The sequence below is a fragment of the Papio anubis genome, chromosome 11 (assembly GCF_008728515.1).
Source record: "Papio anubis isolate 15944 chromosome 11, Panubis1.0, whole genome shotgun sequence".
Classification (NCBI taxonomy): Eukaryota; Metazoa; Chordata; class Mammalia; order Primates; family Cercopithecidae; genus Papio; species Papio anubis.
The window spans coordinates 55,404,416-55,420,222 of record NC_044986.1 but is presented as its reverse complement, the minus strand read 5'-3'; the positions used below and the strand labels follow the sequence as shown (position 1 = coordinate 55,420,222).

At 34.3% G+C, this 15,807-nt stretch overlaps 2 protein-coding genes across 6 annotated transcripts in view; one reads left to right on the top strand and one right to left on the bottom strand.

Moving 5' to 3' along the window:
• The window catches only part of FAM13C (family with sequence similarity 13 member C), a 140,755-nt gene extending 137,226 nt beyond the window's left edge, over window positions 1-3,529 (top strand). For all 5 annotated transcript variants that reach the window (XM_017963067.3, XM_017963065.2, XM_017963066.3 and 2 more), the window contains one exon: window positions 1,921-3,529. In XM_017963067.3, coding sequence (XP_017818556.1) covers window positions 1,921-2,044 — 124 coding nt within the window. In that variant the 3' untranslated portion in view covers window positions 2,045-3,529. The remainder of the gene's footprint in view (window positions 1-1,920) is intronic.
• The window catches only part of PHYHIPL (phytanoyl-CoA 2-hydroxylase interacting protein like), a 64,418-nt gene continuing 50,461 nt past the window's right edge, over window positions 1,851-15,807 (bottom strand). Inside the window, exons 2-5 of the mRNA XM_003903925.4 lie at window positions 15,353-15,549; window positions 12,965-13,139; window positions 10,935-11,052; window positions 1,851-4,592 (exon numbers count right to left, since the gene is read on the bottom strand). Coding sequence (XP_003903974.1) covers window positions 4,058-4,592; window positions 10,935-11,052; window positions 12,965-13,139; window positions 15,353-15,549 — 1,025 coding nt within the window. The 3' untranslated portion in view covers window positions 1,851-4,057. The remainder of the gene's footprint in view (window positions 4,593-10,934; window positions 11,053-12,964; window positions 13,140-15,352; window positions 15,550-15,807) is intronic.

Below are 15,807 nucleotides of genomic sequence, written 5' to 3'. Positions count from 1 at the left end.
TCGTAAGGGGTTTGAGAACTTCCCAGTGTGCTACTAGTTCTGCCTAGTGGATCTGCAGTGCCACTTGGTATGCTTTTGTCGTACAGGGAAGTTAGTTATGTTCTAGGTATGGTGTTCCACTGCACCTATGAGTCTTAAACCCACTTCAGATAAGCCTATATATGGCTATGAAGTTGTATGCCCCCTTGTGGTGATATATTTCAACCAAATGCACAAGTGATGATCTTTTACAACTAAAATCAAACAGTTGAGTGGCTAGGAAATATGGACCTTAATTTTGTTTATCTAAGACATTTTATTGGGAAGGCCTAAGTATCAGTAAGGTAAAATAACCATGCAAATGGATTACTAAAATGTTTAAGGCACTATAAATATTCTTGGTAATATTTGCCATACAAGAGGCATGAGAATCATATAGATATTACATTATTATTAATAATTATGAGCTTGGAACTGTGCTAAGCACTTTAGTATGTTTTATATAATGGGGAAACTGCTTCAGGAAAGACTTGGCAAAACTTTCCATTCTTGTCAAAGCACTCTTATTAGCCAAAATGGAATATGCAAAACTAGGGAAAATTACATAATGGATTATTAATGTTTCTCTGTAATAATTAGACAATTTCTTTACTTAGATCTATTTATACAAATTAAGGTGATATTCAGACATCCAGTTATGATAAGTTTGACTCATAACACAGAATGGAGACAAAGGATTTATGTTATATACTTTAGACAATAGTCAAGAAGAATGCTGTCTATGGATTTGTATACTGTTTTGAGTTCTGTACTAGAAATTGCAGGGCAATAAATAGTGTTGAAATACAAGTAGATACTATATTCTTAATCTGTATAGATTAGCTTGTTTTTTATTTGGTAAGAGATAGAAATATCTCTTTATCATTACTGGGAAAAATAGAAGGGAGCTAAAGATAAAACATTAAATATATGCTATTTACCCGGTTTCAGTCATACTAATGTTAGAGAATATTTGTGGTTATATTCAGTTGTAATTGTGGTGACTATATCTGTGTCCTCTACCCCTTGAATTTCAAAGTCCTGCGTGGAAATGTTTTCAAAGCAATTGGCTATCTTATTAACCAAGAAAACAAGAGTCTTCTGAGACCCTGTCACAATTATTCCCTTTAGAAAACGTATCTTGACAACATATTTTTGTGGGAAGGCAAATGGTTTTAACTCCTGATATTACCAAGTTATTCTTCCAAGTAAACAGCAAGAGTATATGTATGCATACGTATAAAAATCTATGCATTGTTACATGTCTAGCCTTAGTAGAATTAGTGTACAGAAGAGAACCACCACAATTTAGACTCTCATAAATTACTTCAATCAAGGATCAGCTCAGTGGTTCTACTACATATTAGCAGAGATAGGTATTACAATTACAAGACAATCTGGAAACGTTTCAAGTTTGTAAGACAGACCCTGAATGCTTTTCTTGTTACCATAAGTTTATAAATGATTTTTATAATGAAATTTCTGTAGTATTTTCAGGTTAAAATTTTTGACAACTCTATTAAGGCTGAACATTTTGTACAGGTGTAGGGCTGTGGCAGATAATGGAAGAATGACAGGACAAAGAATGCCTTGAAAGTTCTATTTCTTGTTTGTTTGTTTCTCCTTAGATCTTTTCACTTACTCCATTGTTGTAAGTCTAAGCACTAGCCACATATTTGCAAAACACTTATGACATTCAAGTTTTCAAAGGTTACTGTTATTTAGAAGTTTAGTAACACATGGAAGAAGGAGTGAATGAAGGTGAAAGGGAAGGAAAAGAAGACATGATGCAAAAACCAAGTGGAAGCTGTCACAGTATACTTTCTCATGTATGAATTATAAAAGAATATTTAATAATGACTTGATTTATTGTGAACTAATAAATGTATTTTTGTTTTGCAGAAGTCCACAAAAGGAAGATAGGATACCAATGGCAGATGAGTATTACGAATATAAGCACATAAAAGCCAAACTGAGACTATTAGAGGTCCTCATCAGCAAGCAAGATGTGGCCAAAACTATTTGAGGTTCAGGAAATGTTATGATCACTTTCACCCATGATATAAAGTAAAGTTTATTTTCCTCTGCCATCCTTGCTAAGTAGTTTTGACACAATGAAAATGGAAGCACTTTAGTGGTAGTATTAGCTGTTTTCAAGAAGGAATAGCAAGTTTAATTATATACAAGGAGAAGGGATTTAAATGGGGGGAAGGATACAACAGGTAGCCTTATAATTGGGAAAAAATTCAGTGTCCTCCATGCCAAGCAGAAAACTCATAGTCAATACAAGTATTTTAAAAAATGTCTAATATTTTATCAAATCTAAATAACATAGCTAGGATGCTTGTTAGGGAAAGTTTATTTAGTATCCAAAGATTGTTTATGTTGATGTATGGAAAAGAGCATGATTTTTAAAAATCAATCAGAGGAGGAAAAGAAATTCTGCTTTTCAAGTAGGAAGGAATGTACCTAGCAAGAAAGTAATTTATTTGAAACTTCTAATGGATTTTTGAGTGATAAAACATTTACTACCTTGTCCCTTAAGTCTGCTAGGCTCTCAGTACCCTAAAATAACCTAGATTGTGTTACTGCTATTTTTTTTATTTCTCTATAAAAATAACACATTATTTTATCTGTTATTTGAAATTTTACATTTCTGGTTACCAAAGTTCATTCTGATAGCATGTACTTTGTGAATTATTATCTTTGTCTATAACTGACAGATGTTTATATTAAAATAAAATATTGTATTAAAAATTTAAAATAGGTATTTTGGATAGATATGTGTCTGCAGTATATAATCTAATATGTCCATAGTATTATTGCTAATCTTTTTGTTTACTATAAGATGATATAACTATTTTTTCATTGGGAATATACATTTTTCTTAATGTTCCAACATCTATACTTTGTAAAGTCAAAACATTTCCCATGAGCTGTAGTTATTCTTCCTTCTGTACAAAATGAAAGGTTTGGAAATTGCCCTGATACCTTGAAAAAGAAGCCAGAATATTTATTTGCTTCATCAACTTTAGTGTATATCATTTTGTGTTATTTTATACTAAAACATGTTTATTATTTTCATTTTTGTAAAAGGAAGTAAAAGGTCAACATTTTCCCTCATGTACCAACCTTGTTTGTATTTCTCTTTTCTGTAACATTTAAGTATGATGTTGAAGAAATTCACATTTTCTTATAGTTTGGATGGGAAGACTATTGACTATTTCAGAAACAGACTATTTCAGAGGCTTATTGTTTTCTCTGTATTTACCTAATATTTTATAACTTTTATGAATCAGAATAATGTCCTTCATACATTTGTTTAATTGAAGTCATCTACTTGTAACAGGACAGATACACAACTATTTGAGGTTTACAAATTACATCTTTGATAAGGGAAATGGTTTCGTGACATGTACACAATTGCTATTAAAATGTAACTCTATATATTCTATATGATTGTAAATATTTTATACAACAATACAAATAAAATATTTTTCTATTATATTTATTATGTTGAAACACAGTAGTTGTTTCCTGTTAGCTAATATAAATAACATAAATAACACTGTCAAACAAGAAGTTGGAAGTGCTGACAATTCTAGGCTTCAAGATTTAACTCATGCTGCAATTACACCCTTTCATGCGGTTTGGAGTTATCCCAATATTTGTTCAGTAGATTAAAATGAATGCATATTTAAACACCATTTATAAGCCATTATTGTGTACTTTGCTAAAGCGGTCTATATAACTGTTTTGTTATGTTTGGCATAAAGGAAACATAAAAACATTGCAGCATCTAGGCAATAAAGTGTCAGAAGGAGAACTTAGGGTATTTCATCATTGAAAGTAGTGGGAGGGGTAGGGAATAGGAAAACACTAAAATGGCTCTGAATGGAATTTGGAAAGTGGTAGTTCGTTTTTGGTGACAGTGGCATGTGCATGCTTCAGTGGAAAACATCTGGTGATGAAAATGGACAACAGGACCAATGCTCCTAATGGAGGAAAAGGGGCTGAGTAAGAATAAGAAAAGTGGGCATTAACGTCCAACACTGATATTACAGGTTTTGCAGCTGGGATCTTTCTTTGCATTTGCAGTAGACAAACTCATGAGCTGATGACCAGTGATTTCTGCCACGGTGCCCAGAGAAAGATCCACAGGGTCAGTGTAAATGACTTCTAAAATGACATCCTGGGCATGGTGGTAAACCAGCACCCCATCTTCTTCTGTACAGGTCAAAAATTTATTATCCTTAGAATTTAGTTGAGGAAGGCGCTGCTTACAAAATTCATCTCCTGGTGATCCCACAGGAGCAATAACAAGAATCACATAATGATAAGCAGTGTACATACAGTAGAAGTCCCCAAAGTATAAGTTAGTGTTGGGGTTAAAAAGTTTTTCTGCGGCAATCTCAAACCTGTATCTTCCATAAGGTGAATCCTGGGGTGGCTTTCCAGTATTGAATTCAGTGCTGCAGCTGAAGAAGATGCCTTCTAGTTTTCCACTGATAGGAGAGCCATGGCTACCACTGTTATCCTTGACAGAGGGCTGCATAGCATTCCCATGATGTTCTCTGCAAGAGGAAACAAGTGGTCACTGCTTAATACAATAGTGGTAAACCCACTGATTTATATATTTGAATGGCCTAAAAGTCAAACATCTACTGTTAAAGGCCTGAATACCCCTCTTACTATCAGAATAAGGGGACAGCATCTTTTGACATATTACCTATAGATGGCTGAATTCTAGCTTTGACCTTGAGGTAGGGATGATCTGCTACAAGCCTTGGAGACTTTGTATTAAATTAACATAATAATGTAAATTTCCTGACCAGAAAAATAAAACTGGAATTAGAAACCTTACTGGTAAAATCACACATACATTAGGTGCCAACTAGGTTTCAGAAGTGGCTTTGTGAAGAGAAAACTGAACTAAAGTTATTTGTTAGTTAAATATATTGAATGTTTCTTTAACGCATGATAGATTTAGTCATAAAATGAGTGCTGTCCATTTATACTGGCACAAAAGTGTTTTGTTTTGGCTTTTTTTTTTTTTTTTTGAGACAGAGTCTCACTCTGTTGCCAGACTGGAGAGCAGTGGCGCAATCTCAGTTCACTGCAACCTCTGCCTCCCAGGTTCAAGCAATTCTCCTGCCTCAGCCTCCAGAGTAGCTGGGACTACAGGAATGCGCCACCATACCCAGCTAATTTTTGTACTTCTACTACAGAAAGGGTTTCACCATGTTGGCTGGGATGGTTTGATCTCTTGACCTTGTGATCCGCCCACCTTGGCTTCCCAAAGTGCTGGGATTACAGGCATGAGCCACCACACTCAACTCGTTTTGGCTTTTTAACCCAAGGACAGTAATCAGGTTATTTCTCTGGCATTTTGCTTAAAACAGTGCTAGCTACTCCCCCTTTACCTCACCCCCAGATCCATTCATTCTCCACCACAGTCTTCCACTATGGTTTGGGACTCTATCACTCAGTTCCTTATCTCTTGGTCCCTTCCATTTCAGTTCTACCAATGTGAGGCACCAGCATATATAGAGTAGTATATAGAGTAGTAGGAGGTAAAGCTTTGGGTGTGTCTTCCTGTATTTCCTCCATGCTTCGGGGCCTTGTGGTTCTGGCAGGGCTGGGTTCTTCATAACTGTGTATCTCTGACTACTGCTACTCCTGGATAAATTCCTATTCCCTTTAATTCCCAAGAAGAGTAAAACTTTTCAATTCTTGCTAGTGCTAGTTCTTGGTTACTTTAGCATCCTCTGTTTGTTACCTTAACCCTGACTACACCTCTATGAGGGGTAGTTTTGTTAAATTCTCTCCAGAATTCCCCAAGTGTGCCTTTTTTTTTTTCTGGGTCCCTGACCAGCATGACTTGGGAAGCAAAGTTCAAGCTACTACTCAAGTAAGGGAAAGTTCCCCCAGTCAACGTGCTTCTTAAAGAGTTTATGGGTCAGTGAAATGCCTGGATCAGCCTCTGAATTTAGCAGCAATGGGTCTCAAATTCTACCACCTGAAAACCACCTAGGGAGTTTATTAAAAATGCAAATTCAAGGAAAGACCAAAAAATTGTCACAGTTAAGAGAATACAGAAACACAACAAATAAATGTAGTGTGTTATCCTGGATGTGACCTATACTTTTACTTGTACTGTTCTTTTTTTCTTTCTGATGTTCCAAGATTCCTTCTTTTATTATTTCCTTCCTTCCTGTTTCAGAAACTTCTTTTAGGATAGATATGCTGTTGACAAATCCCCTTAGTTTTCCTTCATCTGAGCATATCTTAATTCCCTTTTATTATTGAAGGATATTTTCACTGGATATAGGATTCTCAGTTGACAGTGCTCTTTCAGCATTTGAAAATATTATGTCACTTTCTTTTGGTCTAGGTAGTTTCTGATGATGATGTCATTCAAATTGTTTTATTTTTCCTTATATAGTGGTGTCTTATATCTCACCACTTTCAATGTTCCCCCCCACCCCCGCTTTGGCCTGCAGTTTTCAGTTTGTAATGTATCTTGGCATGGATTTCTTTGGGTTTATCCCATTTAGGGTTTTCTCAGCTTGAATCTGTATGTTTATGTTATTTGGCAAATTTGGGAACATTTTGGCTATTATTTCTATGAATACTTTTTCAGCCCCACCCTCTTTCTCCTTTCCTTCTTGACTTTAACATCATGAATATTAGCTCTGCTATAGTCTCACATGTCCATAAGACTGATATATTTTTTTTCAGTGAGTTTTATCTCTGTTGTTCAATTTGGGTAATTTCTATTCTATCTTCAAGTTTACTATTTTTTTCTCTTTGTCCTCTTGAATCTGCTGTGGAATCCATGGAGTCTATTCAGCTTTTGACTTCACTTACTGTGTTTTTATGTTCCAAAATTTTCATTTAATTCTTTGTATCTTCTATTTCTTTGCTGCTTCTGTTTTTATCTGTTTTAAGTGTGTTAGTGTGTGCTTGTTGCACTATTTTTATGGTGGCTGCTTAAATATTTTTGTCAGATAATTCCAAGATCTGCATTATTTTGGTTTTGGTATCTTTGATCATCTTTTCTCATTCAGGTTAAGATTTTCCTGGTTCTTGGTGTGATACATGAGTTCCATTTGTATCCTGGGCATTTTAAGTTTTATGTTATTATATTTTGGATCAGATTTAAATCTAGTATTTTAGCAGGACTCCTCTTGACTATCTACCAGTGGGTGAAGAGTATGGGGTAGTCACTTCATTGATGTCAGATGGGGATAGAAGTCCAGGTTTCCTACTCAGTCTCCAGTGACACAGGGTAGGGAGGGGGGTCAGTTACTACTTGGAGGACGTAGGAGTTTAGGCTTCCACTAGGCCTATGTTAACATAGTCTAGGTCAGAGAGAGAAGGGGTGTCTCATTACTACTTGACATGTGGCTTCACATACTATGAGGGCAAGCCTCATTTTCTTTGGGCAGTGGTGGAAAGTCTGGGTTCCCTGTTCAGGCTTCTCTGATACCACCCTAGCAGAGGATGGAGGGAGAAGGATGTCCTCTTATAGATGTAAAAGGATAGAGGTCTAGGTTCCCCACTTAGCGTTGGCTGGTACATGAGGGACTACAGTTTTTTTGTTTTTTTTTTCTATACTGTTTGCCTGTATGGTGGTTATTGTCTAAAAGGTTTCTGTATTCCAAGACATCTCAGTCTCTTTCCTGATCCTGTGGGTAAAGAGAACAGACTTTCTGGTGTTCTTTATTTCTTTTTTGTCTGTGCTCATTGGCACAGACAAAAGAGATATCTTTGTATCCCATTAACACTGAAGTGCTCAATAATCTGTTTCTTGAATGAATGAGTAAACAATAGATAAATGTGGGAGAAATAGGGAAAAGAGTATTTACTCCAACCTTTCCCTGTTCAAAATGTCTCTTCTTGGTTACATTCTCATTAACAAAATCCAAATATCTATATATGTGTCCTACATGGATCTCTAAGTGCAATTACAAGAAATAATAACAGCAACATATATATAAACAGAAAATGTGTACTAGGACCTGCACTTTGAGGATATACAATTTGACACCAGAGGTAGAGGAATTCCCACACATGTCTACCAATCTCAGTGAATTCCTGAAACCCTTCAGATATAAAAGGAGTATTTTAAGGACAATTAGGCTACCTAGTGAATATGAACAAGGGGTAAGAGAGAAAGTGGTGTTTTCATTTGGAGTATGGGAAAGCAATGTTCATTTAGGAATTCATTTCTAGAGGAAGAGGTCAAAATGAGTTCATTCCTTATGGACTGAATAAGAATTTATCCAGTTTTTCATAATTTAAAATGGATTATAAACTTTGGAAAGCTTATCCAGTAATTTAAATTTTCCTTTCTGTTCAAGCATTCTGAATAACAAGATGATATTTAAAATGGATTTTAATCAAGGAAATGTGTCTTAATTAGAGTTAATGACAAAAAAAATCAACATCCATGAAATAAATGTCTACTACTTTTTAATAAGGCTTCTTAAAAAAGCAATGTCGAAAAATTATACCACACTGTGGAAAGTATATTTATTTATACGTACTGCACCAAGACATATTTTACATGGATTTTATAACTATCATTATGGAAAACTTAACAAAGGTAAATTTTCTTGTTAGTAAACACAGCTTTCATACTGGTAGCTGGGAGTAAAATCATGCAATATACACAATAATTATCCATTTTCTAGGCACTCTGTCTTATTCTTTTTTTATTCGTGGAAGCATTTTTGAAAACAGATGAAGCAAACTTTAGATCACTAAAGGCCCTAAAAACAAAGGCCAGTTCCCATTCAAGGGAAAGAGAAAAATCACAGAGAAATACTGCCCTCCAGTGGCCACCTAAAATAGATGTTGGCAATGTACTAGGAATATAAACCTAAAATCCAAGATGTAATTATTCTTTTGATGTATTTCTTACCAAAGACAACAGAAATATGGAGGGGTTTTTTTTTGTTTTCAAATTTTATACATAACAAATACAGACAGTTCCTGACTTATGATGGTTTGGTTTACAATTGTTTGACTTTATGATGGTGTGAAAATGATGCATATTCAGTAGAAACTGTACTTTGAATGTTGATCTTTTCAACACTTTTTTTTTTTTTTAATAAAATAGGCTTTCTGTTAGATAATTTTGCCCAACTGTGGGCTAATGTGATCTGAAAGTGTTTAAGGAGGCTAGGCTAAGCTATGATGTTTTGTAGGTTAGGTGTATTAAATGTATTTTCAACTTACAATGCGTTTAATAGGACATAACCCCACCGTAAGTCAAGAAGCATCTGTATAAAGAAACACCTTCCTTGCTGAGTCTATATGGTCATTGTCAATCCACAATTGACAAGCACAATAATTTATGTTATATGTATCAGTCTGTACACTCTAAATTAGGTGAATGGTATCTACCAGGAATTATATGGACTCTAGAGTAAATACCAATAGAGAAAATGAAGGACTAAACTCTGTATTTATAAGATATTCAAACAAATGGCCGGAATATTTTTTTCGCCATCAAAATATATAAGAATATATTCTATTGCTAAGTACTTAATTTGAAGAACACAGATGCCTATGTGTGTTCTTCTCTCTGTCATTCCTGTTGCATTTTCCACAGCTTGAAGCTGATTTAAATCTGGAACCATGATCTTCATTTAAGAGAAACTAGAGAAGTATGAAAGAAACAAATACAAAGAACAACAAAGTTTCCTAAATACTTTTCATACATAGTCCTGTCAACTTAAGAATCCTTTAGAGTCTGAAGTGAGGCTTTTAAAATGATAAATTATAGGGAATGCTATGTAAGAAGTTTTACAACCTATATAGCATTTGCCATTTTAAAAGCCTTAGTCTCACTAAGGCTTTTAAAACACAAAACACACATCTGGGCTATTTATTCTCTTCAAATTTTCTTCTACAAACATGAAAGTGCTGTAAGTATAAAAACTACCTGCAGGATAGAGTTCTTTTAACTTCTCACGAACTGCTTCCAAGGATAAACGTAGGCTATCTTAGAAATTTTAGTAAAATCACTAGAATTTAAAAGTAAACAAAGGAGATTATCCTCATGATAATTAATTCAAGATAACAGCTGGTATGTTTTGGCTGTGTCCCCACCTAAATCTCATCTTGACTTGTAACTCCCACAATTCCCACATGTCATGGGAGGAACCCGGTGGGAGTTGATTGAATTATGGGGAGGGGGGATCTTTCCTGTGCTGTTCTCATGATAGTGAATGAGTCTCATGAGATCTGATGGTTTTAAAAAGGGGAGGAGTTTCCCTGCACAAGCTCTCTTTTTGCCTGCTGCTATCCATGTAAGGTGTGACTTGCTTCTCCTTGCCTTCCACCATGATTGTGAGGCCTCTCCAGCCATATGGAACTGTAAGTCCAATAAACTTCTTTCTTTTGTAAATTACCCAATCTTGGGTGTATTTTATCAGCAGCCTGAAAAAATACAACAGCTAAAAGACTTCTACTTAGGTAGAAGTCTGCGAATCCCACCTGATTCACCATAATATTTCATGAAACAGTCACTCTTTTATCCTCTCGTTTTCAATGTCTTAAAAAGACCCACAAAAAGAGGAAAAAATTAGTAGTCAGTATGAAGTAGACAGCAGGACGAATGTGTACATGAAATGCTCATCAATCTAAATACCACAGGTTTAAGATCCTCTAGTCAAATGGGCAGGAACTGGTATCACAAATGATTATGGAAAGGAATCTAAGTGAAATAGAAAAAAATCTCATGATCTTTTCTACTTAATTTTTCTGGAAAATAAAATTCCGTATAGTTATTTTGAAAAGAAATCTAGCACTGCTATTTGACAGAACTAGAATCAAGGGAAACCTGAGCCTAAAATTTGAAACTATATTTAGTAAAACAAATCACTATATATTTTGAATCTTACCGAACATAGTCAAAATATTCTTTGTGCTGATTACGATAAAAAACAGAAAACTTAAGCATGCGTCCTGCAATCACTTCAGCCTTCTCCAACAATTGTGTTAGATGAACTTTTGAATAGTCTGGAAAAAAACCAAAAAAGTTTGTTATTAAAAATTTTGCACCAAAAGTACCAACTATATACTTAATAAATTGAAGATAATTAAAATTCATCTATAGGGAATTCAACTTAATAAATAGGAAATTCCATTTAAAAAAGAAAATATTCATTGTCTGTGTGGCACATTTTTCTTTCTACAAAACATTTTTGTTATGGTTTATGGTTGTTTCTTAGAATACCTTTGCCTGCATTTTTCCATTTTTTGAAATTAGAGATACTGAAACAATTAAGTTAAATAACTTTTCATAATCCAAGTAATATCCATTAGCACCATACTAGCTTTTCTTCAACCAGTTGATAAACTGAATAAAAGAAGCTTATAATCCGCAACCAATAGAAAAGTTGGACAGCAAAAATCGTAATGAGTACCTAAGACTTGGGTACACAACATGCTTGAAACTGTAAAGCATCTGTCAAAGTAATCTGATTTTTTTTAACCCACTTTTTGTTTTGAAAGTTGTTTGAGAATTGCTGTCTAACTCCTATACCAGAAACTAGGGAAATATTTTGGCCTGTAAAGATTAGTAACAATTTCCAAACAGAAGCAACCTAGTTAAATTGCTTCATTGGCTCAATAAACAGTTACTGAGATTAGAACATACGATGTAAAAGGTACTATGCAAAATTAGATGATCAAGTTAAAAGATAAAAAAAGGTATTACTATTCCTTGCAAAGAACTGATAATCTAAGAGAAGAGATAAATATATGTACAATAATGATTTATTATGGTAAGTATTAGCATTTTGAGATTGGGATAAGCACAAGGTTTTAAACGCTGTCATAGACCAGAAAAGAAGTAGATTAGCCTGTAGCATTCTATTTTATTTTATTACCAATACATTGTACAGTGCCTAGCTCACAGTATGGGCTTAATTAATGTTGAATGAATTCAATGTTCAGATTAAAAGTCAACTTATACAAAATAGCTTTATCAAAACTTAGAGTCAAGGTTATTGATAAAGCTTATGTGAAAAGTCTGTAAATTACTCTGATAAACAAAAGCTTTGAACAGGTTAAGCTCCTTGTAGATTCAGCCTCTCTCTATAATTTTTTATAGGAAACGGTCATCTTGATGAACAGGAGGAAACAAAGTTTCTTTCTAAAAGACAAAAGGAAAGGATGACAGGAGTACTCAGGCAGAGATATCTTTGTATCCCATTAACACTGAAGTGCTCAATAAATGACTGTTTCTTGAATGAATGAGTAAACAATAGATACATGACTGAGATGAATGATAATGTTTCCAATCTAATGGAATATTAAGGTTCAGTTCCACATCAAACCTCCCAAAACAATGGCTTTGAGGTACTTTCTAGTGAAGGAAAGACACACGTACGTATACAGGACACTAGTTTAGATGCAGATTTTCTTAAGGTCTTTTAGTACTCCAGTGAAAAATCTAGTAACATTTCTGCTAGGGACAGTCACTGAGATCTGCCTCCATTCACCTGAATTAGAAAAGGATTTTTGTAGTTTCTGCCTTTCAGTATTGGTGAAAAGGAAAAAGGAAAAAAAAAAAAAAAAAAAAAAAAAAAAAGAAGAAAGCTCTGTCCTCTCTCAAAATGAAGCTAAAAAATATGCTGAGTATATTTTCAAACTGCATACCTTTTTATTTGCACAGTTTTCATTTTGAAAAAATCAAACTATGGATATAGAAAAAAAGTGATTTGAAGCCATTACTCAGATTTTTCTGAGAACTTCAGCTTCCTCCAATCAATACATTGTTTATTCTGTTACACAATGCTACTGACAGTGCAAAAAATGACCAATGTCATATATATCACCTTGCAATTACAAAAAAGAAATATTTTTCTATAATTAGCTTTCCCAGATCAATTAACTTTTTTTCTGTATTTGTACCTAGTTCTCTTACCTGCAGTGCAGAATTCTATAATTTCACTCCATTCAGACACAACATAATCACCATCAACTTGTTTTGAGGCAGTCTGCACTGCTACCGTATATTCAGTTCTTGGACTTAAAAACCAGTGTCCACGGACAGTCATAGGCAAGGGAACAGCTTTTGCCACCAATTTGGTGGGAACATCCTAGGAATGAAAGAAGGAAGAGAGAGAGAAAAATGAGAGGAGACAGAGAGGGAGGAAGGAAGTGAAGAAGGAAGAAAAGGGAGAAGAGAGGAAGGAGGGAAGAGAGAAGGAGGGAAGGCACAAGGGAAAGAGGGAGGGAAGGAAGGAGGGGAAAGGAGGAAGTTAATTTAGTAGTATAACTTTAATCAACTGTAAACAATGGAGAAGAATTTATTAAATTCCTGACTGACAATAGAATTTTCTGCTTAAAGATACTTAACAATTATTATATTTAAATCTCTTATTTGCCATATGCAAAAAACTAAGAACTAACTTTATCAAGAGACAAGCTTGAGGTCATACAGCTTGTTAATAACATAAATGTACTTGGATTCCAGTTTTCTTGATTTCTAATATGGTGTTTCTTTCTGTACACTATATGCTCCTCAAAATGCAGCATTCTCATACTAAATGACAAAACTTTAAAAAACAGAGGCATAAAAGATAAAGTTCAATAGTATTAAAATATTATATTTGGTTAACTTATACTATCCAATAATTTTACTAAAGCTGCCCATTACTTGATATTTTACATGTTAAAGGAGAAAACACTAAAAATATGAATTTTTACTTCACTTTCTTTTTTTTTTTTTTGAGACAGAGTCTTGATCTGCCACCCAGGCTGGAGTGCAGTGGCCGGATCTCAGCTCACTGAAAGCTCCGCCTCCCGGGTTCACGCCATTCTCCTGCCTCAGCCTCCCGAGTAGCTGGGACTACAGGCGCCCGTCACCTCGCCCAGCTAGTTTTTTTGTATTTTTTAGTAGAGACGGGGTTTCACTGTGTTAGCCAGGATGGTCTCGATCTCCTGACCTCGTGATCCGCCCGTCTCAGCCTCCCAAAGTGCTGGGATTACAGACTTGAGCCACCGCGCCCGGCCTTCACTTTCATTCAAGTATAGACTCTATGTGTCTTTCCAAGGATATGGTATTCCAAGTGGAGAGTGAAGAAAAAGGGTCAAATCTTCAACAATTCATCATTTAATATTTGAAATTTAAGATTTCAAAGCCATATAAACAAGGCAAATGTCAGCAAAGAGAATATCCATCACTAGAAAGCATAATCAGAATTGGAACTCAGAAAAAATAATGACTGCTCAATCTTGCTCCCTCTTTCACACTTATCTGTAGTATGTATGATCCTCACTTATCTTTAGTATATATAATTGCACATCTAATAAAAGCAATATTTCTAGGTAAGATAAGAAAGTTCCAAAGTATCTACCAAGTTAAAACTTGATATCAATATTAAGGTATTGATACTGATTTTCATCATTGGTGAAAACACTGCAACATAAGAAAGAATGCTTAAAGCAGATAACTGTTATTTTCTCTATAGATACTTCTGGAGAGAGAGCTATATCAGAAAAGATATATGATATGTGAATAAATATCAGAGAAGTGTTATATGTCTAAAAACATTTAAAAGTTAATAATTTTCATTCTCAAAACTAAAAAGCAAAAGACAAAAATTTTCATTATCAAAACAAAAAACAAAAAGCAAAAGACAGCAGACTATCTAAAGCAATTTTTAGCCCTAAAATGTTTTTAAAATACCTTGAAGTTTATAAATTGCATCAGATTCCTTGTTTGGCAATTAAAGGAAAAAATGTGTGCTTCAGGGGAAAACTATGCGTTGCCTATAGCACCCTCTTCTGACTATCAGTCTCTGTTATGGAAGCCATTTTACAATTCTGTAATTTGTAGAAACTAATAACAATTCAGTTTTTCTTGTCTAAATACATACAAATAAATTATGTTCAGTGGAGGACAACCCTCCTCTTCACCCCTCCTATCAGGACTTCCATACCAGTTTATACCTGGATTTACAAATGAGTCTTTTCTTTGGATTACCCTTTGAACTGGTTATAACACCTCATCGGTTTCCTCATTAATGAGTTAAATAAAATCTTTAACGTAAATTAATTTTTACATCTAGATGATAGTCATGATTTTACCTTTTTTTGAAAATTATCTTCTAACAATAAGCATGGCATTTCATTTTCTTACAAAACTTATTAGAATGATAGGGTTTTAAAGTTACATATAATTTTTATTTTTTCCCAAGTCAAATACATCACATAAGCCATTAATAGAATATTACTCATTCTTTTAAAATGTCCTCATACTTAGAAAGTTTTAAGATGCAAATGAGCATGAGTATTTGTTAGACTTTACCTTGTGTTTAAATTTATTGGAGTTCTTGTTCTCTTTCTTGTTGAGGTCAATAAAATAGTGTGTAATGCGATCCTTTGATTTTGAATCCATTTCCCATGAAATCTTGAATGAGTCACACGTTATATTGCTTATTTTGATGTTATGTGGTACAGGAAGTTCTTCCATCTCTGCTATGCCACTGTCTTGTGATTTGTTCCCTGCAAGAAAACAATGCACAGGAAGTTAATTTCCAATTAATGGATTTTCCAGTTTGCAAGGTCTTTAGCTATGTACATATTTCTGAAATCACTTCATTAGTGAATCTGAGATTTCATTTTGTTCATGAAGTAATTTGAGTTTTAATGGTAGTAAAGAACGTTTATAAGGTCATATTACCAATAAAAAGTAGAGATGACTTAGTCCTTATCATCTTTACATTTTCCATTTACTTTTCCAATTTGTTTTCACAGAGTGAA